The following is a 27,446-nucleotide window of genomic DNA, read 5'->3' as shown; positions in this document are numbered from 1 at the left end:
ATAATCTGACTTAAAAATTCGTTTATCGCATATAAATCTGCAATATCATCATTATATTTACCAGTGTCTTTTTAAAGTATAAATTTTGAGATATTTCAAATGAGAAGAGCACGAATTGCAGAATTGCAATTTATAAAGATTTGATTTGTCGATCAGTGTTTCAAATATTGGACATAATTCATAATGTATAAAAAGGATTATAAAGGAGATGCATTGATGTATTTAATAAGTTTCCCATGACAATTTAATAGTATTAATAAAATATTGCGGTACTATTGTACAAAAGTGTTTCATCCAGAGTAGTCCTTCACTCGAGACTGACTGACAATGAATCGTGCATGCAGAAGATTGTATTGGTTAAAAAAAAAAAAAGAAAATAAAAGATAAAGCTCTTGGTGCCCCACACATTGATTCCATATCCCGTTTGGATTTGATAATCCCGGATTCTAGCAATTCTGCTGTCAAAAAGAAACTACTGTCGACACAAATAAGTCCCCCCTAAAAAGTTAGCGTTGCAGTTATTTCTCATTGATTTTACGTCCAGTGGGTCATGATATTCCCGCTCATATTCGCACGATTCGAGGTTGACAGGTCAGTGCAGACGCGTTTAACTATTTTCGATGAGATTGTGGATTTAGCTTTCCGTTCTGCATTCCATGAATATCAAACCGTCTCGGTGTTGACGCATGCGTATGTGTTTGCCTTGAAATCAGACAGACCGTACATACGTGATAAAGTCAATGATATTCGTTGTCTCAGGTGGTTGACCGAAGTCAAGGTGTGTCCCAAGAAAATTAACAGAGGTCTAAGGTTCCGCACGCTGAGATCTAAAGTTATACAGCTGTGTCACGCGGTGCGCAATATTGTCACAACGACACGAGCGCGTTCTAATTAATGTTAATTACAATGTTAATTCAGGTCGTAAATAATTTCGTGCGGTAACGACAGCGTATCAATGCGATTATCAATGAATAAACATGATAAAAATGATTTTTGACTTGACGAAGCGATTTGATTTTGCCTTACACGTCACGACAGCCCATGCTGTTAAACGGCGCGGGTTTTACGCACCTCTACTCCTTCACCTCTGTACGTGCGCGCATACAATAGAATAGGGGACGTGTTAATCGTACGAAAGCACGCGGCTAAACCAATCGCTATACATGCTCTTCCCGAATTACAGGCGGACAACGCTGCGCCGGGGAATTAAGCGACACCTAAGGGCATATGTGCTCCGGGAGATGTCACGATACCGCGACAATACTTGCCCAGTTCCCCATCGGAACCTCAAAGTGACTTATCGCCGTAGGCCGCCGTGTACCGTCACTTCTGTACGCAATTTGCCATTCGCGAACTGTTCGCGACGCGACTTAAGAGGGTAACGAAAATGGACAAGTGCCTCGCAATGCACTATGATTCTAATTCCTTTAAAAGCTGACTAAAACGTCATTTCTTAATTATTAAATTATGATAATTATTTAAAATAATTTTATTGCATTAATTTTACTGAAAAATTATAGAATTAACGATTTTCTAAGTCAAGTTTTCTGTAAGATTATCAGTTTTCAAGTATATTGTTTAAAGATATAAAATAGTGTGTAATATTTGTTTCCATTTGATATTTTTGGATACTTTATGTAAGACTAATCAATTTTAGCTACAAGCATTGATATTTAACATTTAGGCAATATTTATTTCTTCTAGTTCAATAAGTCAAACATAGATATACGCGCGCGTATATTGAAGCAATATTGTGCATAAAATATAAAATATATATTTTTTATGTTGCTTTGTATTGTAACTTTTGCAAGCAAAGCCTACCTTTTCTCATCTAACGAATAACACCGTCTTATACTAGGGAAAGTTAAAACGCATCGCGTTATGTTTAAGTATTCTCGACAACAGATTGTCGTAAGTTACTATGAGCAAATAAGGCCTGTTTATGCTTGGGTTTCCGTCCGTGTGAAGGAAACTCAAGCAAATCTTCTGTTTAATCTTAAGCGTACACTTGCGCCCTTGAATTTTCAACGATACGAATAACGAGAAACAGCGGCGCAAATAGGCGGCGACCGCTAGATTGTTTAAAGAGGACATTACAAAAAGATGGCAAGGTAGTTGCAAGACGAAGGACTGAGATAAATTATCTCAGGAAAAAAATGTACTGCGAGAGAGCTGTTAGAATCGTAACGAGCGTAACGTAGATATAAAAAGAGACGCTGGCAGACTAAAAGGGAATAAGTCAAACAGATATGTTAAGGAAAGAAGATGACATAAAAATAAAGTGCTTAAAAGAACTGGGAGAAATGGAAGCAGGCACGGTTAAATGTAACTAGGATAAGGAGAAGAGAAAAAGAAACAATGCGATAAGGGAAAAAGGCGATTCTCTCGGAGAATCCTGGCGAGATCGAGGGGCGGAACGGAGGAGAGGAAACAGAGATGAGGGCGAGAGAGCACGAAGGGAGCAAACATTAATGCCACCTTGCAGACCGCAGATGTTGCACCAATTACAAACCTCATCCTTCCTTCGCAGCCCGTCCTTTCCTTCCTCCCGACCTCCGCAAATAGAGAAGGAGAGAGAGACAAGGAGACATATGCCGTATTCAAACTTACCACGTCCCGTCGTATTCACCATCTTCCTCTCTTCGCCCCTCAGCCCCCATCTTTTCACTCTCACCTTTCCACCGTCTCTCAACCCGCCCCCGGGGCGATGACATTGGTTATACGGAAGGAGACATACGGTAGACACAGTAGAGACGGCGAAGCTCAACGAGACACGAATTTTCGATTAAATTTAACACGGGGCGCAAAAGGACGCCAGGGTGCTGCACGTTGCTGTTTTAGGTGATAGAGCAAAGCGAAGGACAAAGAAAGAAATAGAAGGGTGAGAAGGGAAAGGATGGGGATGGAGAACGCGGTCTACACAGCGGTGGCTGATATTATTCTTGGGTCTTCCTCGCTGGAGCATTATTAGTTCCGGCGTGTTAGCATACATGAAATATTGATGTTACACGGATCTCTTCTACCCAAGTCAACCCCAGTTCCCAGTTCTCTCTCTCTCTCTCTCTCTCTCTTTCTTTCTCGCTTCTATCTATTCATCTATCCTTTCTGCTCTTGCATATAACCACTCATGTGTGCCTGTTACGAACATCACTTCAGTTGCCTCTCTGTTACCTTTATGTTTATTCTACCATTCTTTTTATTCTTCACACTCGTTTCTCACCTAAACTTTTTTGACAGTCACTTCCGCGTTTTGATTTTCTAAGTAAACACTGGCAGTTTTCCAAAGTAATACATTAAATTGAAATTTCTTTTTCAAGCTTTTTTTGATAGATTTAATCCATATTTGTTTCAATTTTTCTTTTGAAGATATGGATATCATTAATGTTTATAATTATATATTTGTGATGAATATACGTTACTTTGATAATGCATTGTGTAATTTAAAATAGCTATGTTCATTTCGATCATTTTGTATAATATAGAAGAAAGATTCGTTCTCGGAAAATTCCAATTGTTATCCCGTTACAGATCCTCATTTCCGTGGTTCTCTTTCGCCCTCTGTAGAAAGCTTTAAAGCGAACTGCTTACCCTTCTTCAAACCACTCTTAAAGCCGCAATCGATTCCCGGGATTCCCTGGTGGGTCCCCTGGCTCTAGTTAACATCGAAGTTAATCGCGTCGGAGATTCAAAGTATGTTGCTGGAAAATCCAGTTATGGGATGGCATTTGACTATACGTGATGCTAGATTGAATATGTAAATCCGTTCTAGCTAGATTACGATTTTACTAACACATAGCGTACACAGATTGGAACTTTGAGTTTTTTCATGTATTCGCAAAGATGTTTGTTAATGCCAATAATAAACGATTTATAAATATATCCGAATATTTCTGTGCGTTTAATACACATAATGCTACAATTAACAATCCTTCATAATTTGTAGGAAATATTTCATTTAATAGATTTCTCCTTTATCATTTTTGACATTACGTCTGCATTTCTAAATTCTGTTCTTTGTCTTATTATTTCACCCTTTTTTTGAACGTGTAAGAAAAATCTAAATGATTGATATGTTCTTTTCAAATAAAAATATATAAAAGATGCAAGAGAATACTTTCACCAAATATATCTCGAGTGCTTGTTATTCGTATATTATACGCTCGCGTGACAGTCGACGAGTGCACCACTTCGTTGAAATGCAAAGTTACGAAATCAATCCCATAATTCGCGAAATTGCGATGATGTACGTTGGAAATTACATAAAAAGAAGATATATATACACCGCTCCGAGTACTCACCTGTCTTGATATTCTTCTCATTTTGAATTGTCAGCGAACTTGGATTTCCGTAAACAGAGTTATTCATCTCCGCCATGAATTCCCAATCTGCAAAAGTAAACGCGCGTTGGAAAATTAGATTCAAGTGAATATACGACATGAATAATATCAATTACGTTAGAAATGGAAGCATCAAATCTTATGACGTAATTCTAATAGTACGATCTGCAATAATTTATTAATTTTACAATATTTTATGTACTCGTATATAACTATTGTGAGAGGAATCTGTCTCTAATATCTACCTTTCTTGGGGACCTCCGTAGTAGACGGGCTAGGACTGGTACTTGGTGGTGCAGACACTGTAACAAAACAAGTTCCCATCTTTAAAAACCAAGTATACATTATAAATATTCAAAATATTCGTATATTTCTCAATCATACAAAAAGATTTAGTCTTTCTTCATTCGTCTTTTTTTTCGCAATTTTTGTGAAAAAGAACACAATTATTTTCAGTATTTCAAAGAGTCGTGCTTTCTCAAATCCTCTCCCTCGATTCCAATCTATGGTACGCTCGCGTATTTCTTTTTGTTTTTATTCCTATTGTTACCAGCTTGTCTCGCGACTGCTTATATTTTTTACGTGGATCTAAGGTACGAGAATATTCATTATTTTGAACTGTCATTTATTTTTTGGAGTAATTCGAGAAATTACATAAAACAAATATGGAATTAAAATGAAAACAAACCATGTAGAATTACGTGTTATACCTATATGTACATACATATTTACACGCAACCAGACAAAATACTTTTGTCTTTCCAGATTGGGTAAATTCTACACTGCGCAATATTATGGATCGCGCCACCTGTTACTAACTTCTCTCCCGGAACGTATTAGCCGCTGTAACGCTGGCCAAACCGGCCAAACTCTACATCATATTTTACTCTGGTACTACCGACATCCGTGCCTTCCACCCTACACGCGCCTCTACGCGTAACTTATCTGGGTATATATACCTGAATAATTATTCGTAATTTCATCATTTGTCTTTAGCGAATGCGTCGTCGACGGGATTTATTACCGGCTGCAACTGTCCGCGGCTGGACGTCCTTACTGCAGAAATTTCAGCTAAAAATTTTACAGGATATGATATTAATTGAAATTAGTTAGTCTTGGCAACTTTGTTATAATTGTATAATATACGCTCATCGCTGGATGTATGTATCGACATACTGCATTAGCAGTATTATATAATTATTTTATCTAATCCTACTGCTAGAAAATTTACTTTAATTATGCTATTAGTCCATTTTTTATTCTTTTATGTGCAACGATATCTTTTTATAGACATTCAGGAAGAGTAGGGGAATTGCGAACACCTAGGGAAAAATTGTATAATATAACTCCGACGTTTATTTATAATTAAAATTTGGCTTTAAATTACAATAATTAACATTCATTATTATATCAGTATAAACTATAAAATATGAAATAAACATATCTGCCTATGAAAAAAACATACGATAGAAAAACGTTTAAAAAAAAAAACAAAACTCTTTAGAATTATCCGTTACCACAAGAGTTAATGATGAATCAGTTTTTGTGTTTTTATTTCAACTTAGTAGTTTACATAAATAATATATAAATATTAAATATTAGTTTAAAGCCAATATTCTTTAAGTAAAAACTTTTATAATTCAAATGATCGTAAGTTTCATTTAATTTTTTCCTTAAAATATGTGTTGTTATTTAACAACATTTACATTCTATCACGTACAGTGCGGCACTAAGTATACCGGACTACCACTGGATGCGAGAAATGAGAGATTATTACTACTCTTATATACTGCAATAGAGTATCGTTCACGTTTTTTTTTACCCCGTGTACGTAATTCCCCTTACTATAAGTATTTTTAACTTTCTATTTCTAATTAAATTTTTGCACGATATGAAAAGTAAAGTCCTGTTGAACATATTATCATACATTTCAATTCATGTGTATTCGAGAAAAAAAGCAAAATACGGAATAAAAGGATTAAAGGCCAGATTTTGCGTGAGAAATATGTTCTCTTAATATCAATATGAACACAAATGCTACATTAAATATCCGCGTTCATGGAATTAAATAAATTATTTATCCTACAAAGTTCCGTACGATTATTTTTTTCAGTTCTATGGCATAAGTTTGAAGAGGCATAATTTAATATCTATTGATAGCCTCGATATAGAGGATGTGTCCACAGCAAAAGAGGTCATTGCTATTTGTCACAAGCACCTGAGCGATTACTAAGCGACAAGGTTGTAGAGAGGGTGCACGCGATGCACGTTGTGGAGGTGCGTTCTCCCCAAGGTAAATAGGATAGGATGACAAAGTATGCGCCTCAGCAGACGTGTTTACACACGCGAACGTAATGCAAATATGTAGCCCCTGTCGTCTTTTCCGTAAGATAATACCTAAATGACTTTCAACCCCCGGCCCCGTTTTACTTGTTCGAGTGGCAATGTTTGCCGCAAAAATTACAACGATACGTCGACGTGCAACTTTATCTCGCGACGTTTGTCACCGTACACACGCACGAGATGGAGTGCGAATGTAAATCAATAAAATTTATATCATCGAAAATTGGATGGCGAGACACTGAATTTGCGATTGTCATTGTCGTTTATAAGCTTCTCCGCATATAAAGATCAATATTTCAATATCTGTGCAAACAAATTATGATTGTTGCCATCAAAATTGTCATCGTTCGTCATTGTGGTTATTATGAGGCTACTATCCAGTTTTATAGATATAAATATGGCACGCACGGTGGATGAAATTCATTTATCATTTTTGCAAGTCACTGATGGAAGGCAAAGAGATTAAAGCTGAGAGCGCAATGAGGAAAAAGCGAGAAGGTAGAAGAAAGTAAGAGAGAAGAGAACGATAGAGAGAAAAGAGGGACAAGAAGAAAAAAGGGCAAGAGGAAAAGAGAGAGAAAGTAAGGCAGCGACTTTTCACCTTTGATTTATCGCGCTAACTTTTATTTTCCTCAGGAGATATTAAAACCCGTTGTCCTGACCATTTAGCTTCACTGAGCTGATTGATGATTGGACCAGTTAACGTGCTGACCTCTGCCGACGAATCAGCTTTTTCATTATGCCCAATTAATATGCATTTGTAGCATACTACAGTCTAGAAATTTAATTGCCAACCTAATTAAAATTTAATTCAGAGTTAGATTGTTGCAACTTTGCAAGAAAGATTCATTGATCAATAATTACACTGAAAGAAAAAAGTTGCTGTTTCAAAAAAATATTAGTTGATTTAACTAAATGTAATGGTTACGCAAAATGGCTCAAGCAAATATTTGTTAATTTAAACAAATGTTTATTAATTCAAACAAATAATATGTTGACATAACTTGCGTATGTTTAAATATATAAATAATCGAACTATTTATATAATCGCTTTAAAATAATCGCAATCTACAAACATTTAGTCAAGGTAACATTTTTTTCTCAATGCAATTATTAAAAATTATTAAGAAAATTTACCGTGAGTAAAAAAAAATGTTCAGATGCCGATATAAATATAAAGATACACTTTAATTTTGTCGTAGAAAAATCCAGTAAGTAAAATTCAGTAAAGATATAGAAAAGAAATATATCGTGCGATTTTTACTATTTGTAAAATTTATACGTCCTAAAAATTATCCATCCAAAAATGCATCGATTTAAAAGCAATTAACGTAGTCAGTGTGCCAAGAGAACTCATTAAAATCTTAAGATGTCTTAATTAGTTTAATAGCATCATCCCTTTTCATTGGTACATCACTAAACGATCTGTTTCTCCCTTTCCCGTTCGTTCATTTGCCTTCCATCTAATTTCTCCTTGCATCGTGCAATGAGTATACGCAAGACGTTCAGATGTCTAATGTAAATGTTATTCACTAAGCGAGTAATTTTGTTAGCGTATCTTAGCACTGTATAAATTACATACAATTAGGAAACCAATGTTAATAATCAAAAGGAATCTATTTGTAAAATATTAAATATGTACATCAAAGTATGCAAGTTTAAAGTATCAAAGTTTATTCACGGGGGATAAGATATGTTAGAAAAATGAAAATTAAATAATAATGACAATTATTGGTTTTTAATGAAATATCAAATTAGAAAAACGAGCTTTTAAAAGTAAAGTTTGAATTAAAATTTGCAATATATTCCATATAATGTGCATCGGTCTAAGATACTTATAGTCCGATATTTATAGTCGGTTCTTATTTTAAAACCGTCTTAAATAATATTTCAAGATGCTAATACGGCTCTGCGATTGGTTTATGATATCTTAAAACTGTATTTAAGACAATCTTAAATATAAGAATCGACTATGAATATCGATTATAAAGATATCTTTAAACATGTGATATCTGGAATAACAATTTTAAAATACAAGTTACTTCAGAAGAAAAACTATTTAGAAATTTTTTAAGTTTATTTTAACAACATTTTTTAATATAAAAACATCAAGTGCGATCATCATTTATCTTTTTTAATTCTCTAACCTTATTTGAAAATAGGTTAAATTATATTTTAATATTCATTTGAAATTAATTAAAGAATATAATTTTGTTCCGTTCTCTCTTATTTGTTTTTCTCATGATTTCTTAAGAGTTTATCAAAGGTTTCTTATATTTTTAATCATTAATTCATTAAAAATTATTTCAATTTTTCGATACCTTTATGATCAATTCCGAATTAGTCAAAGAGACGATAATAAGAGACGATAACTTTCGATAAACGACCCGAACTTTTCGGATCTCGTAATTCGTACCGTATCGTACATTCTTTATCTCACGTATCGCAGCACGGTGTAATTAAATTACACACGGTCTGAATTGTAAATCGTTTACGATATGCGTTAGGCGTTAGGCGACCAGCCCGATGGCCACCAATTGTCAATGCTGCCATTATTGCGGTCGGACCGCGATCATTAACTAAATCGACGACAGATACGTAGGAAATAATTTGCCGTAGGCGTCATCGAATCTCGGTGCAGCACGACAAGCAGGAAATTGCCAGGCTTCGTCGGGTTACGATCGCGTAACCTAATTCCATGAAACAATGGTAGTAGCGGGCGCGCTGACCCGCTTTTGTCAGCAGCTGCCGCTACACGTCTGTAATTACTCGCGACGAAATCTCTCACTAACATATCGATCGAAGATGTTCGGCCATTTGATTCAATTAGCGATTGGAGAAGTAGATATACAGGTCGTATTAGCAGACCTTCGGCTGATACATCTTCGATCCCCATCGACCCCTGCCCCTTCGTAAACACGAAGTCAAAGCCCTCTTTGATAATTACCGACCTATAGCTCGTCACATTAACGCGCCTTGTGACGCATCGATCCATTAACGCGCCAACCGAGTGAGTCTCAGGGCGGATGTTGTGACGATCCGCGTTGATATCCCATGGGATTATCAATGTCGCTGGTTGGAAGAGTATCTTGGCTTCTTATCGACGTGTTGCCGCATGTTCCACACGTGACAAAACAATGTAAAAGATATTGTGTATGTCAGTTTTCTCTTGACATCTCCGTGAGATCTTTTCACGATAGGGGATTCCTGCGTTTTGTCGGATCTCAAGTTGATAGGATCAGAAAACCGTAACGATCAGAAAGGGTTATGGTGGCTGTATAACGTAGTTATAATTCTATCAGAACTACCTTTGTTCGGGACCGTATTTTCAAACGGTGATCTCGATAAAGTAGCCAATGGTGTCCGCCGGAAGGCATTTCCTTGCGGAGCGGTCGAGCGGGAGGGCGTGGATGCGCGCGGTTAAGGGTGGCTAAAACAGCTCGTAGATGCCGGGATGACGAGGAGAGCGAGAATAGCGGGAGAGAAATGAAGAAAGACAGATAGTGAAGGAGTACGAGAGAAAGACAGACCGAGGAAGGAAGGGTGTGGGAGATGGGGAATTAGTATGCGGCGGCTGTCACGGCGCCATACCTCGACTGCGGCGTCTTCCTGCACCTTTTGCCCAACCCTGGACCATTCGGGCTAGACCGTTAATTTTCCATCCCGTGACTCCAATCAATCTTACCGCCGTCAGCGAGTCTCCCTTATGGCGATACCTCGTGGCCCTTTCTCTCTCCTTTGGCTTTCGATACGTTACTCGTCTGCCACCTCGGATTCCAGCCACTGTCATTTCCGGCTTCCTGATTCTCTCTGTGCGACTACTAAATACATGCCGTTGTATTCACGAACCTGATGCACATGGATGATGCAAGGACAGGAAGTGCTTCCCACTCCCGCCCTAAATTTTGGCAAGTGAATTGAATTATAAAAAAGTCATTTTTACGACGAAAAGTTAAACGCTCATTAGCGATACGTCATTCGTAAGAAAATTCGCTCAAAATTTTCAAAGTCTGATTTGGTATGTAAGTATTTTAATAAGTTATATGTGTAAATTTTCTTCATGCCCTGACTGAAATTCCAATGCGCATGCACGTGGGAGCCGAATGTCCGTTCGAATTGCAGCAATCAGTAAAGAGTTTGATTTAATATAATTAACGTCCAAGAAACTAGTTTCCCAATAATTTTTCCCCATGGCGCGTGTGTTCGAAGTAAAACAGAAAAGAAAACGCCTGAAGTCTCATTCGTTAGAGGTTATTTACATTACAAATAAATTATATCGGTTTATTGCTTATTGCTATGTGAGTTTCGTGTTGTTATTATTATAATTGTTATTGATCTGTTATTTCGTAATTATCTTTAAATTGATACAATCTCAAAAAATACATTAATCTTCGTAAATAATGAAATATTCTTTGTAAAAATCTAACAATAAGTTCCATTAAATACAGATTTAAAACGAATTCCTAAAGTTCTTATAAGATTTATTCTTGTTTTAGATTTGTTTTAAACGTAAAATTTTTAAGCACTGAGGTGCATCATCACGTGTACGTTCTATCATACAATTATCTGTATTATTCTTTTTCATTTGTATTATTCTTTTTAATTCAGTTTTAATTCATTTTAATTGAAATTCAAGTAATTTGACGGAATTACTTCAGTTAAGCAACCGTCCCCCTTCGTAATAATTGCGAGAGTTCTACCCGCGCGTATCGAGGATTATTATTGTCTGAGTTTCCTATCCATATTATCTGCTTTCGACACCAGCCTCAGGGCTGATCCTGTCGTGAACGAAGACTCGCGCAACACGTAGCGTAATCGGCAAGAGCGTAAACGGAACGCTGACTTTAATGAAGTACGTCGGTGAGATGGCTGATTTAACTACTAGATCGCTATTCATCTAGACCAGACCTAAGCAGTCAGAGTTTCTTTGCTTACGCTGTTCAGATTCAATAATGTTTTGGCAAGCTTTATATACGAGTAAATATCATTGCGTTCTTAATATCATTCTGAAAATGCGAATTAACAATAATTTTACTACAATAATGTGTTAATAAACGTAAATACAGACGGCCAGAAATTCATCAGTCGACGTGTCGTTATAATCTTGAAGTTTTCGAAAGACAAGCTCGCGGTACTTGCGGAATACTCCTCTCGAGGTGGGTTTATCGAGAAGTTATATATTTTACGGCGGGATGAAATCGCGTTGACGTCTGAGACTCGGCAGCGACAAACCGCAAGGACGGATTTCGGATTCCGGCGAATCCACCGAACGAGAACTAACATTGGCTTTCCCTCGAAGGCATCGTCTCCGCGGATTTTATGGAAATATTTTCTTCTCCTTCTCGGGGATTTTCTTTTTAACGCGCATTCCATCTCTCTCTCTCTCTCTCTCTCTCTCTCTCTCTCTCTGCTCCTCTTTCTTTCCTTTTCTCCTAGTCTCCCGCGTTTTCCTAGATCTCCCTCTTTAATCGCATTACCGTACGTAGATATATACATTTCCATTCGTCGAACTGTTCGACGCCGATTGAGGCAGCTCTTTTACCATCTTGGCGTTTCATCTTCCGCTTGCTTACTTTCGCCGTTGCCAATGTTACTGGTAATTGGAAGCTTGTACCATTAAATGAGCGTGAAGGCAATTTCGCGGCAATACAACTGATATAATCGAGTCGTTTATGCATTAATTGTATACTTTACATATCTCATTAACCAAATTAAATACGCTTGTGGAACACTTTATTACACAAGATCGGAATCTGATTGTTAGTGAAAAACAACAAACATGTTTTTAATCGTTGACTAAATTTTTAGATTATAATTATCTAATATTATAATTATCTCAATGCTTGTCTTCATTAAATTTTTAAATCGACAATCGAGAAGAAGATCGACCCGAATATTACATTACTGAGTATGTTATTACAAGAAGTGCTCGAATATTATGAAATTAGTGTAGAAACTTTCGACGAACGATTTATACTCCCGTCTCACAAATCGAGTATTATTGTTTGTTCCTTCGGTCTTGGCACCGAGAGTCTTCCTAGCCGAATTAGTACTCGCACAAACGCAAAAGGAGACCCCCCCGCGTAAAGCCCATCGGCAGAGAGTGAGACGAAGTTAAAGCGCATTAGTTTGTTTAAGAGACAGACGCCGGAGGGAGGGCATAGTCGCCCAACAGACGTTACTGGCCGTTTGAGGAACGACTTTCGGAATCGACTTTCCTGCCGGAGCGAAGAGAAGTTTGGCAATTTCCTTGGGCTAATCTGCTGGTCGGTCAGCATTGAGATGCTGCGGGGGTTACTACTATCGCAGGGAGTCCCGACGAAGGAGGGGAAAACGAAGAGGCGTAGTGGCATGACCGGGGTTGATCCATCGACCACGAACGCCGGGTGGTCCTATGAATTATACAAGCGACTCTCTATCGCTCTTTCATCTGGCGTCTATCTCTTTCTCAGAGATATCCCCCAGTGATGCCGGCGAGAGGCACGACGAGAACGACGAAGTGGAAAGTGGAAGCTGAAAAAGAAATGTGAAGGGGGAGAGGAAAAGAGAGACACAGACGCGTGCCAGAGTATCTGATTGTGAGCTTACACGCCGCAACTGTCTTGACGTGACAACGAGTGACCATCCAATAAAGGATGACAATTAAAGCTTGACATGGGCGGCGACACTTTTTCTTTCATTATCCCCGGAGCACATTCGTTGGCGGTGCGCACGACTGATAAAAGTCGCAGACAGAATCCCTAGATTGATGAGTTTTGGCCGTTTGGAGCGGCTTTTATAGGTATTAGCTTTAGGTAGAACTGGTTGCAATAGAAGAACCTAAGTTGTCGTTTTCTCATCGTTAATTTGTTTTTCCTATATTCTGTTTAATTTACCCAGTGATAATATTGTCAAAAATGTACATTTAATAAAATCTTGATTATTTATGAATATCATTCTAACGCCGAATTAACACGTAACTTAACCATGAAAGCAGAAAATTAGCGAGTACTTTTTCGATTATTAAAATTATAAATTATAAAATTAACGTGATACAGAATATTACAATAGATTGGTTTTCTTTCGTCTATGAATCAAATATGATACCATTGCCTAGGCTTATTTAAAAAATAATAACCCAACCCGAAAATTGTGATTTTCAAGTAGATAATTACCATGATTGAGTTAAGCAAACATTACGCTATCAATCAGAAGTGAATTGACTTAATTTCATTTAAAGAATTGTCAAAATTGTCGCAATTCAAAAAATAGGTTTTTAAGGATTGTAAAACAAAAATGACAAAAATGACATTTAATCGTGAATATTTTCTTTTACCGGCATTATTTCATTAATCAATAGTTTTCCGTCAAGTTAAACATTTTTTTTAAACATTTTTTTAAAACATTTTTTTAAAAACATTTTTTTAAAAACATTTTTTTGTGGTTGTCAAAACGCTTTGAAAGGAGCTTACGTCTATTAGAGCATGAATTCTTTTATATTTAATAAAATGTGAAATATATTACACCTCTAATTTTTAGATATACATATTAAGTATTAATTTTTAGCATTCTAAAATTATAGAAATTAATCATGCTGTACTGTATAATTGTAACAAATTAATCTTAGCAATATTTTGATCGCTAAAGATGTGTGTGCGTGCGTGCGTGCGTGCGTGCGTGCGTGCGTGCGTGTGTGCGTGCGTGCGTGCGTGCGTGCGTGCGTGCGTGCGTGCGTGCGTGCGTGCGTGCGTGCGTGCGTGCGTGCGTGCGTGCGTGCGTGCGTGCGTGCGTGTGTGTGTGTGCGTGCGTGCGTGCGTGCGTGCGTGCGTGCGTGCGTGTGTGTGTATGTGTATGTGTGTGTGTGTGGTGTGTGTGTGTGTGTGTGTGTGTGGGGGGGGAGGTGCGTGTGTCAATCTTTCTTCTTGAAAAAAAATTTAATCGAAGATATACAAATATGCATTAAACTTTTTATATTGCAAAAGCTAGAATAATGAACATAAAAACAATGTGCAGTCCAGATATCAGAAACAATGATAGCTTAACAAACAGAAAAATATACATCAAACACAACTAAATACGTATTGGTTACATTCAAGGCAATTGTTTCCCGAAGATATTCCCCGCCGATTTTTCCGCTGACCTATTTTCGCGGCAGGTTTGCACGACGGTAAATCTAGAACGGTCTCTCATAAAAAGTACTTGTCGCCCGCTTCCACGCTCATACATACGCAAATACGTGCACGCATATTGTCCGCGTGTACGGCGAGAGAACGAGACATTTAACGAATTTACCTTTCAGGAAGTAACGAAGCAGTGTCCGCTACTCCGCAATTAATTCAACCGTGTGACCATTAAAAATACGCCACGTGAAATTTGCACAGTAAAGAGACAAAAATGTGTTGGGAAACGGCAACTCTTTCCGTCAAGCTGGCATCGAGGCGTGAAGTTAATTACCTCTTCACCGGCGCTCTAAGATCTTCTCACTTTCAAAAATACGTCACAGACAAAAGCTGCTATGAATATTCATAATCACTCCGGGAATGTGGAAAATCGTTCGAGAATAACACTAATAGATTTTGATCTAGTTTTACGACCAAAGCCTTTCTATTGTGAATGACAATTTATATCTATAGAGTTCGAAAGCTACATCGTAAGCGCGTGACTATCTTTTTTTTATTCTGCAATCAAAATGAAGCACATGTAACGAATTTGGGTAACAAGGTCGCTGTCCATAATTATTTCACACATGTACGAGAAATGCACCCATTAAAAATAGACTCTCAATTTTCAGAGCACACAGCTAGAGAGAATGTGCCGTACCTACCTCAACAACGGTGCACATTATTCCGATTATGCAACATTAGTACGATATGATAACGTGAAATTATTTTTCTGTTCTAATCTCTTGCGTAAATGAAGTCATTTAGGTTACACGATGTATATCACACCGTTACACGCTCGAAACATTTCTTTTGTAATCATTATCTCCACATTTCGGAATAAAGATTATTTTTAATGCGTATCTCATGTTTTAAAGTTCAATTTATAGATCTCGAAAAATTTTGACTCTACAAACTCCATGAAATAATGGATTATGTTTCACTAAACGTTCATTTTAAATTTACTAAATATTTTTCTGGTAAAAAAGAAAAAAAACCGCATGCACATATCAACATATTAGTATTGATGGAAAGAATATCGACAAAGTTACGGTACTACAGCGTTACTAAAGCGCAGTTTCGTACCTCAAGTATAGTGAACGGGGGTGTAAGATTGCTCGTCCATTGCATCATAAATAATTTATTGAATCGGGGGTTACTAAGAATCGCGACTCAACGAGGAGGACAAAAGTTTCGAAACGACCCCGAGGCTTTCCACGTTAAAGTTTCGGCCGTGCGGTACGAACTCATGCCCCGAAGGTAGACAGCGAGTCTCCATACAACTCGGTACAAAATTTTTACGCCTCCATGCGTTGACGAAGTTATAGAAAGGTGTGCCATCGGTGGGACGTCCCGTTTTGTGTCTGCCAAGTTCGCAGAAGTCTGATCAATTCATAATTAAAGCGGCCGAGGTAATAGAGAACTTCGTGATATCGCGCCGTCCAAAAGTGCCCACGGAACAAACAGTTATGTTCGCTCGCCTCTCGAGATGAAGAATTCAACGAGTTCTTCGACGTGAAATCTCACGTGATTTCTATTGTAAATTATACTGCAAGACCCATTTTACAGAGAGGAAAATTGTAGTTTTAAATCTATATAGGTCACGATATAATTTCAAGATTTTGCGTTACTATCACCTTTCATTATAAATCAATGAACAAAACAATATACTTATTATATGAAACAAATATCAGTATAAGTTTAATATTATAAGTAAAATGCTACGTATCGCATCTCACAAGAAGAAGAATGACACGACGTTACAATTTTTCGAATTTTTTATTATTAATATATATGGATTGTGTTTTAAATACCTTAACTTTGAAAAATAATATAGTTGATTTCAAATACTTTTCAAGAAAAATAACAAATCAAAATTTTGTAATTTTTAGGCGATAGCAACATTATAAATATTAATATCTGCATTATTTATTCTAGAGAACTTGAAACAAACAATTTGAATAACTTAAGTTATGTTTAATATCACTGTAATAAATAATTAATTTTAAAATATACAAGTTTTTTCTTTCTTCTTTCTTGGACAATTTGAATTTTTATTGTGCCACTTTTTTGCAAGAGTGCAAGCAAGCAGCATTATAATTGTTAAAAAATTGTTTTATTACAAAATTTTAAATTTTGTTTTTATTTTAGTTTTTTTCATGGACTTGTTATAAAAATGTTACTTGAATAACGATAATTCAAATACTATGTCTTACTGAAAATCTCCAAAAGCGTTTAATTGCAATAATGTCGTAGTAATTGCATGATTGACAATAATAAGACAGTTCTCATGAGATGTAATTCATGATATATTCATGATATTCCAAAATTGTTCAAGAAATAGGAATATCAATGTAGCTGAAAATCTAGAAATGAATATTTCTTCGGAGGATAAGTTAAGAATATAACTTCTCGTGGGGAGATACTATCTGCGTGAATATCAGCGAGAAAATGCTTGCCGGCAACGTTTCAAAATCTAAACGAGATTTTCGGTGAAATTCGTTCCTCCGTGCAACTCCGATGACAAAATTGCTAAGTGCCGCTGCGTTAGCAGCGTCCGGAATGCATGTGCAGAAAGAGTTTCACAACAAATTTATCAAAGTCACGCTGGGCCACGACTTCGTTTGCATCTTACGCTGAAGAATTCGTTAGTGAAATTCTCAAATCCAAATGAAAAGCTCGTAGAACTTTGCGAGCCACGATACCACGCGACCGCGAAAGTTTTCAAAGTCCGACAACTCAGTATGGATTTGCAGAAGGAATTTGAGTACAACGAGAAGTTTTCCGTTTGCAAGAATTTCATCAAGAGCTTGTTAAGCGTTAAGGGATTTTTACTGTCGCGAGTCGCATTATAATTGTCTTCCGAAAATGTTTTATGACATCAAAGATTTGTCAGATGTAAAAATGCGGCTTTGGGAATGTATACATCAATCGGTAAAATAATGTGACCTCGTCAAAAAAAGATAAACTAATAAAATCAAATTTCATACATATATACATTGATTAATTAATTTAATTGACTTTTGATAGAAACAATCAAATAATTATGATAAAGTGATAAATAAAATATAATGTTGCAATATATTTTAAGCTCATATAAACAGAAAAGTAACTTATTATTTAATACATATATTGCTTCCTAATTTCAAAAGTAAAACAACTAAAAAAAATATATAATTTTCGAGATATTTACTATGAATAAATTAAGTAAACATCATCAATTATCAAAATTGAACTAATTTAACTTCATAAAAATAGTTACAATTTTTTAGTCAATAAATAATTTTTTAAGAATTGTGAAATAAAAATGAATTCTTTTGAAAAAATGGATACCCTTCTGATTAAAAATATATATTTTTTGTTAAAATAATTTGATTAATCAATCATTTTTTGTTAAGTTGAAAAATAATTTTTTCTCTTTTCTGTGTGAGAAATTTACATTCTAAATTTTTTATAATGAAATCTCAAAAAGAGTGTCAACTTTCACTACAGAGTGAATTTTCACTTCAAAAGAAGTGAAATCTTATGAAAATTGTTATTATTTTTCAAGAAGTGAAACATTTTCACTTTTTTTCAAAAGTGATTGCATTTTCACTCTCTTGGAATGAGATTTCACTGCAAGAAATTTAGAGTGTAATTTTTTAAGTTGAATTTCACTTTTAAAGTAAGACAACGATTTCATGAAATAACAAAAAATGATAACTATCAACTGATTCAAAAAAATGTTGCAATGTTATCTATTTAAGTATTACGTTATTTACACTAATTTAGTGTTACACCGTTTTCTTGACAGATGCCATGTTAAGGGATAATGTTCCATGCATAAGCAAGCATGTCCGAATTAAGGTGAGTGAAAAATGACATTATGGACGCCGACAAAGCAGCCGCGTAACGGCCGTTTATTAAATCCGCGTCTTAGCAGCGACACAGAGCGGTTGAACTGGCGGGGTGGATGCGGCAGGGGTGGACGTTGCATTATGTATACGACGCTCGGGTTAAGGAAATCACAAGGGGAGAGTATGCGGTAGAGGGAGACGAAGGAGGAGTCGAATGAATACGATATTGTTACTATCCAAGCGAACGCCGTAAGTTTTGCTCCTCGTTCTACCCATCATTTTGCGTGCTAAGCCCACGCTTCAACGCCGCTACAAATAGCAGTTTGACTCGACTGCGAAATAAATTAGCCAGGAAATTTGAGCTTTTTCAAGTGGAGCAAAAAAGAGAAGAACGGATCTCTGTCGCGAAGGAAAAAAGGGGCCTCAAGGGGGGTAAAAATGAGGTAAGACGCAAGCACAAAATGCGCTTGGATATCAAGAAACAAGGGTACTTTGCCCCTTAGGCGGTTCTTAATAATAAATTCATATCTTGGTCCCTTGTCTGTTTCCCCTATTCTTTACTGCCGCTGTAGACGAGTTCCGCAACCGAGGAATCGTCTTCGCTTCGCGGGACGACTTACCCCACGAAGTAAGGTATCCTTCTTCTCCCTCCTTTCCTCTTGCTTCCACTCGTTTCCTTCAGTCAGTCTACAAATCTCTTTTTTTATGCCGCTTAATAAAACTCGTCTGACATATCTCTAACTGCCGCTACTTAATTTCGAGCCGGCTCGACCTTCTTCAAGGAACGCGAAGGGCTCCGTTACTTCCGCCGGTTGTTACTGACTGTACCGAAGTAGGTTTGTTTGCTTCTCTCCTCTGGACCGTCGTGCATCTCCACCAAGCCTTCGCGGGACCTTTTCGAAGTTATTTCTCCGCTTCCTCTTTGGAGAAGCTCCGAGAAATTCGAATTCCTTTCTGGTCTGACTTTTTCCTCGTATTCTCATCCTCCTGCTCGTAGACGGAACAATGGGATGGTCACAGTCGATTCTAAATCGACAATTTTAAATGGACGGAAAAAGGGCGTACCTCTCGTTATTTGTTGTTTGTCTCTCCGCATAAGATAAGAATATTGATCTTTGTTAAAAGAATAATTTATAAAATTTCAAGATTAATTTATTAAATACTTTAAGATTTCATTATCGAAGATATTTTATTACATTTCTTTCGCTTCAAATTCATCACATATCGCTATATATTACATCGATATAAAATTAATAAATGCATCATAAAAATCGTTTATGCAACCAATCGTAGATGCGAGGTAATATTTCTAATTTTAAACGTTGCTATTACGTGTCTTAAGCAGAATATATAACGATATACAACACATTTGATTGCGAGACATGACTCTTAGTACGCGGTTAATCCCGCATCCCTTTCGGGGATACCAATAATTCAGCATTAGCGCCACGCCAATAGTCCAACGAGTCATCCGATCGGAATAGGATTCCGTCGTGAAAATGCTTTTCTCAATAATTCACCATCGTGGTATATCGTAGTTAATTTTGTTGCAGTAAATAAAAAAAAAGAATGATTTTTTTTTCATTTAAAACAAGGAAAATTTATCTGCAAAGCTAAAAAAAACTTTCGAAAAATTTTAATTTTGTCTGTGCCACAACATGGATAGTATGCACGGCACGCGCGAATTTTGCGACTATCCACTTTTGCACAGCTATGCTTAAAAGTAATATCAATTACAATTTTAATAGAAGCAGAGTGTTTTGGTTAAAACAATATTTTTAGGTGTGCAATTAATTAAGAAATATCTAGAAAGCATATGATGCTGAAGTTCTATTTCTAAAAATATCAATTTCTCGCGTAACTATTCTTATGTGCAAATCATTTAAATATCCCAGAAAATTCTTGTTTATTAAATATTTACTTGCAGAGATTCGTACTGAGACCGACGGCAAGAAAGAAAAAATATATCAAATACCTCACATATATCAAACAATCGTTTTCGCCCTTTATTTTCCATCGAACTCGAAAGGTTTACATTTCACCACCTTCTCTCTTATCCGTAGTCTTTTATGCTAAATGTTCGCTTCATTTGAATATTGCTAATGCGAAAAACCGATCCATACTAATGGAGTGATCCCGCATTCGTTTTCGTAAGCGCCATCGATTCTATTTGCTCGATTCTACATGTCCCGATTCATACTCTTTTTCACGAGATACGTACATGCGTACAATCGTCTCCATATTTCATCCATATCTCCAATTTTATCATAGCTGTAAGCCGCAGATGAAATCCTTGATTGTATGCATTTTATTCCCTCACCTCGCACACGACGAAGGTAACGTATAACGCGAGGACTAACGAATCGAGAAGAAAAAAAATGGGAAAAAAAATATGCGCGTCATATTAAAAATGTGGGAATATTGAGATCCAGTCAAGAATAAACTCTAAACGGTAGTACATAGAATTGTTTTTTTGTGTTTACACAGAACCGCGTTAAACTGTAGCCAACTAATGTTGCGATTTAATTCAAGGAAAGTGCCACTGCGAATCGCGATCTGTTGGCAAATATTAGGTAGAGGTAATTAACGTCGGTATATTTGTCTAGAAGGAAGATCGCGTGACGCGCGCGCGTTCGTCGTGGAGTTTAACCGTGTCAAACCGTATACTTGAACGCGCGTTGCCCGAAGAAACCACGGTATCCGTCAACGGGTGTGCCGTAGAAATTACGTAGTTCGTTGAGAACCGACCGTCTTCGTCGACTTCGTAAACAACCGGGGAATGACAGCACGACATAAACGCGCCAAACAGCTCGCGACGAACCGTCATTACCTTGGTAAACGGTACTGAAGGGATGGCTCGGGGCGCATGCAGGCAAAACGAGACACTTACTGTACAGACGAATCGTCCCGTCGGTTTCTCCACGTGGATTCTTGGCGATGCACTTGTAGCTACCGTAGTCTTCTCTCTGAAAGTAAACCGGTGCGAGCAAATTACTCTCTAAAATGCATAGAAATTTTAATGGAGTAAATATAATAAAATATTTCTTATTAATTATCAACTTAAATTTTAAAACGAAACTTTATCATTTTCTGTATAATCATAACTTTGTGTTAAATTTACTTTTTTATAATTAATAGAAAATAGAATCATGCGAAATATTTTTTTAACCCCTAACCGAGAAGAAAGCATTAACGATCTATCAAATTGTTCTTGTTTCGTTCTCATTGCTTTTGTAAACTCATTGCTCTCTCTCTTTTCTAATAGACGTTAGAGCAGCAGTTTCTGCTGATGCCTTATTTTGTGTATTCGTTTTATTTATTTTCTCATCTATTACTGTAATCATCATTATTCACTTTGTAATTCTTTATCGATGCGCAGTAAATAAATAAATAAATAAATAAATAAATAAATAACTACGTAATCGGACAATTATCATCCAGATATCTTTATTATTCTTCTAAATTTTGAATTGTGCTACACACACACAAAACATTTGAAAAAGAAAACAAAAAAGAATTATTACAAAAAGTGATGCTGGATTATTTATTTGACTATATTAATAAACGAAAATTAGTCACGTCTTCTAAAATGTTAATATCATTATTATTGAATAATGATAAATTATTGTGATATCTATTTAACCATATAATGTCGTATATAAAGCCGTATATTATACATTTTTATTTTGTATGCAGATGAGATTTTGTACTCTGGACGAGTATTTTATTACGCGTCTGTCGCGCTCATCGCCAGTGTGCAACGATCGTGATTTACGATATGGTACTATTATCCAATCGTGAATTTTAACACGGTGTACATAATTAAGTCATGTGTTTTTTTTTAACAGCAATTATGTTGCATTTTAACGTATAATTCTAATTTATTAAACATGCAAAAAAAATAGCGCTTAATTTTCGTATAACATATTGAAAGAGATGAAGATATTTTTATATCATTAATGATTTATATCATTAATGATAAAGCCTCATTCAATTAAAAAAAAAATCTGTTTTTTTGTCTTTTTTCGCAAATCGGCAAATCTTTTTTCTACGGCTGAAAATACGACGAATTTTTGAATGAGCTTCATATTTGAGAACTAAACGGAATTGTTGATCATCGATAAGATGCATGCTTCCACTCACCTGTATATCGTTTATCGTGAGCATCATATGCGTCTTGTAAGATGGCTTATCGGGTAACGACACAGTCTTGTATTTACTGCTTTCGTGAATCATTAGGCCGTCCTCCCTCGCCCAGTAATTCAAAGAAGTCGGATGAGCCTCGGTATAACATTCCAGAATAACGGAGTAACCCAGGGGCGCGCCGACCAATTGGTGCGGTATCCAGAGCATAGGGGGGACTGCAACAGCAGAAGTGATTGATTGGCTCATAAATGTTCCAATTACTAACAATACACGATGGGCCTACGCAATCGATATCTCTTCCCCGCGTCTATAAATCTCGCTCACCGGCTTGGTTGCGAGCGCGTTGCAAAGGGATGACTCGAGACGTTTGCGAATTTTTTGCGAGAATTCAGTTTTTGACATTCCAAAACGAATTTATTTCTCAGAATATACATATCCCAAATCACACTCCGCTATATCAGTCTCGAAGTCAGTATAAAAAAAATTTTCCAATTATGAATATATGAATTTTAACGGCATTATTACTTAAATATTGGTATTGATGATTGTATGATAGAAAGGCCAATAAAGAAAACAAAACACATTGTGGCACGTGGCCTTAACTATCAGTCTGCTAACGATCTGTTCGATTATACGAGAAAAAAGCGTCAGGACATAGATGGGCAAATATTTGTGTTAAAATGTTCGATCTTTTTTGCGATTTTCCATTATCTCTTCGATCATTATAGAAGCAAAATGGAAATATTACACAAACAATTATATACATAATATACATGATATAAATGTTTACGCACCAATATTGCCTTCTGGCAATAGTTCTTTTATTATTTCTTTTTCTCTCATAAAAATTTTTATCGAAGAGCTTCAATTTCAATTTCAATTTCTCCATCATTATTTTAATAAAATAATTATTGAAAAGAAATTATATTAAATAATGATTTAATCATATTATAAAACATTAAAATATACCTATTACATATTAAAACATAGAAATTATTTTTCACATAATTTTAGTTAATACGTCAAGATTGCAATAATATGTTTTTAATGTCTTCTAAATATAACTTAAAAAATAAAAATGTTTTATATGTGAAAAAAGTGGGTGTAAGAACAACTATGCATTTTCATATGGGTTGAGAGAGAAAGAAGAGTATATTTAAAGTTTTATATAAACATAACATGGAAAAAGATGGACTTAATTTTTGCTATATGCCGTGAATCCTAAATGCATATCATGCGGTCCTTTAATAAAAAAGTAATCCCATTTCGATGAACAGCTTCTGTCGTTGTTGTCGGCCCTGATGATAACACTTCCTCGAGGTAAGAACGCTCCAATTTAACTTAAACCTTATAAGAATATACCTAACCCATTTTCTTTCGCAAAGTATCGCAATATTCACGAGAAAAATATCATACAAAACAAGTCAGATATCAATGCTTGACGATTGCACAAATAGTAAGAATATAAACAAAAGCAAACGACTGCGTTTCTCGAATGTAGAGAATAACGGAATTGAATTGAAATTTTTGTTCAAACGCGCGTTATTCCCGGGATAGAAATCAATGAGTAGAAGATGTCGATTTGAAATTATATGTCAAAAATCTGAGCTGACGCATACGATGAAAAGATGCTCGAAATCACATAAATGATTTTAGTATTTAAATAATATATCGGTTATTCGTCGAACAAAATCAAGGACGGAGAAGCTAACTTTACAAATTCCACCGAGAATTAAATGTTCTTTTCTCTCTGTACTCATGTCAAAAATGGTAGAAACTTTATTTTATAAAACGAAAGACTTTTCATATGATGGACAGATAAATTTTTCTCTTAAACTTACGAAATTACGTAGTTTAATTATAAATGAGTTTTAAATCTCTGTTTATTTTTCCTTATACACATCTATTTCTTGATTTATAGAATACTTCTTTTATACGGTCGCAATTTCTCAAAGAAATAAGATCCATCTTATAATCTTTTTCTTTGAATTCAGCAATTTTCTGTAATTTATTGCACAATGGTTACACGAGTCGCAAATCTCCCCGTAAATTAATAACTAATTTTAATTATTTAATAAAATAGAATCATTAAAAGACAACTTGAGAAATGTATCTTACAGTAAAGAGAAAGTACTGCTTTTTTAAAAGGGTTTTCCAGGAAAAGGAAGAAAAACAAAGTTTGTCAGCTCCTAGATACCGGAACGATCGAGTTTGCTCTCGTTTCATCTGGGATCTCCTTTAAGCAAGAGCCTCGGTAAACGGCGACTCGATTAAATGCAATTGTCCTTCGAGTCCTCTAGAAAATGACCACACGAGAGTCCAACCAATCCTTTTTCCGATGACTATTTTTCAATTCTTTCATTCGCTCACAACGACTTTTCCAAATTTTCGTCTCTTGAGCATTTATTAATTTTACTTATAGAATATTACTCTTTTATCGTTTATTATAAATTTATTATTATATAAATGGTATCCTACAACTAATAACAAACACAAAGTGTAAATCTATTCGAATATGTGATAAGAATCTCGAATTGTTTCGTACGTTATTCGGAAATGAACAATTTTTTAATATCCTTGGAATATTTGGGGTCTTGAATCATCGAAAGTCTTAAAAATTTCTTATTTTGAGAAATATATAATATATATAATATATATATATATATATATATATATATAGTATATATTACAAATATATTTTTACAAATATAAATAGATTCTTAATGTTACAAGTAAAAGTAATTAGAGAATGTTTCCATGACTCTTCTTATAATGCAAGTATTACGAAGTAGCAGAAAAAAAAAAAAGAAAAATCTATTTCTATTCTGTCAGTTTTCCACACAAAAAGTTGGATTTGTCTATAAAATATTTATATAAAACATAATATTAAGATTGAGAAATTTTCGAGAATATTGCGACTGTAATTTTTAACGTCGACGAAGGTAACGCGTACCTAAAATAAATATCATTAAATGTAGCTAACAACGGACGCTTCTGCTAACACGTTCGTGCGAATTCTCCGTTCGTTCACTGTAAAGCGACCCTGCTAGCATCGGTCGTCTCGCCGAAGGGGAGAGAGAGAGAGAAGGGAGGGGTGTTCTTTTTGCCACGTAATACAGGACCGTGAATTACTACGGATTTCAAGGGAGGGATCGCTCTTCTCTGCCTCTCGTGTCTCCCTCCCTTTTTCCCTTCTTTGCTCCGTACCCTCGCTTCGCGACAAGCGCGAGGCAACAGGGAAGGCCTGTCTTCGGATAACGCAAAGGATATCCGACACCTTCTTAAAATGCAAAACATTCCGTCTGAGGGTGAGATGGGACGGGACCGACCTAGGTTGTCCGTAATGCTTCGGATCCTTATTGCGCAGACAAGCTCGAGCTTTACTGGTACGAAGGCCTGCGACTAGAGTCGATCGTTGGACATCCTACTTCGTTTTTTTATCTCAAATTGTTTTCTGCACGCGATGTCAAATTCGATCGATGGAAGCAGAGTGTTTTTCAACGTAAGACACTTCTTCGTATGCACCAACAGTACATTATTTTACGTAATTAATAGCAGGAGATCTATATATATTATAAAGTTTTTTGGAAGGTTTTTGCATCTTTTTTTACGTTCGTATTCTTTCACTGATTTAAAAATACTTGTACTTTCTTAGTAAGAATACGGCAACAACCTATTTCTTCAGATATAAGCTACTAAAAAACTTTCCATTCTTTAATATATCCTTATTCTTTAATTTAATCCATAGAAACGTTCCACTTTATCGGAATTTTAATTAACGAACATATACGTAAGAAAAATAAAAGTAAACGCGTAATTGTATTGATAAAATTATTGCGTTATTACTACAATAAGAAAAATATTATATAATTCTAGTTAAGATATCCAGAATTCTGACTGACCTGAAGAATTACGACCTGCAGAATCTTCTAGCTTATTTGTTTTCAATTAGAAATTGTTCTCAATGTATCAAAAAGGAATTAAAGATTCATAATTCTCACAAAATTTCATTTCAACTCACGGCGTATAACAATACGTGCCTCAGGCGGTAAATTTTTATAGGTAATAGATGTTTTACCGAGCAAAGTGATCCGCGGTGAACGGTGAAGGGTTTAAACATTAGCACGGGCCACTGCGAAATGTAAACGACGTCGAGTTAGATTGCGGAGAACAATGTGTGGAACGACCCGCAAGGTAGATGAAAGCTAATTCAGGTGGAAGTTAAACAGAGTTGAAGGTACGTCCTTTCGGTAAAGGTAGGCTAGGTCGAGACGGGTTAGGTTACAAGAGTTCAGCCTTACATTCATCACGCAAGAGGCCTTGAAGCTTTCTGGATCGGTATGCCCTTTAATAAAGAATGGCTGGACGCGCTGACTTGTTCAGGCAGTATGCAACGTATAAAATTTTGCCTCGATGTTTCCAGTCGAACCGCTACGCGCTGCTTTCCTGTCAAATTATCCGCGTGAGGGGAGAAAAGAAAAATAGACCTGTACGCTTATCAATTATGAAAATTTTTTCTTTAACTTTGTAAAAATTTGTATTAAAGAGAAATAATTACAGATTTAATTTAATTTAATTTAATTTAATTTAATTTAGTTTATTGCAAAGCTTTATGAAAAAGATTTCAAGACTACTTTTATTTCCCG

The 27,446-nt window shown here is 35.9% G+C and overlaps 1 protein-coding gene and 1 pseudogene across 1 annotated transcript in view; one reads left to right on the top strand and one right to left on the bottom strand.

Annotated features, from left to right (window-relative positions):
* The window catches only part of LOC105152351 (lachesin), a 73,098-nt gene that overhangs the window by 7,689 nt on the left and 37,963 nt on the right, over positions 1 to 27,446 (bottom strand). Inside the window, exons 4-7 of the mRNA XM_087416493.1 lie at positions 22,798 to 23,015; positions 21,545 to 21,620; positions 4,583 to 4,639; positions 4,299 to 4,385 (exon numbers count right to left, since the gene is read on the bottom strand). Coding sequence (XP_087272619.1) covers positions 4,299 to 4,385; positions 4,583 to 4,639; positions 21,545 to 21,620; positions 22,798 to 23,015 — 438 coding nt within the window. The remainder of the gene's footprint in view (positions 1 to 4,298; positions 4,386 to 4,582; positions 4,640 to 21,544; positions 21,621 to 22,797; positions 23,016 to 27,446) is intronic.
* Positions 5,315 to 13,509, top strand: LOC147906487 (uncharacterized; annotated as a pseudogene).

This window comes from Acromyrmex echinatior, unplaced genomic scaffold, assembly GCF_024713525.1.
Source record: "Acromyrmex echinatior isolate Ae372 unplaced genomic scaffold, ASM2471352v2 Scaffold26, whole genome shotgun sequence".
In the NCBI taxonomy this organism is placed as follows: domain Eukaryota; kingdom Metazoa; phylum Arthropoda; class Insecta; order Hymenoptera; family Formicidae; genus Acromyrmex; species Acromyrmex echinatior.
Note: the sequence above shows the minus strand (reverse complement) of the source record. Positions and strands in the feature narration are given on the sequence as shown.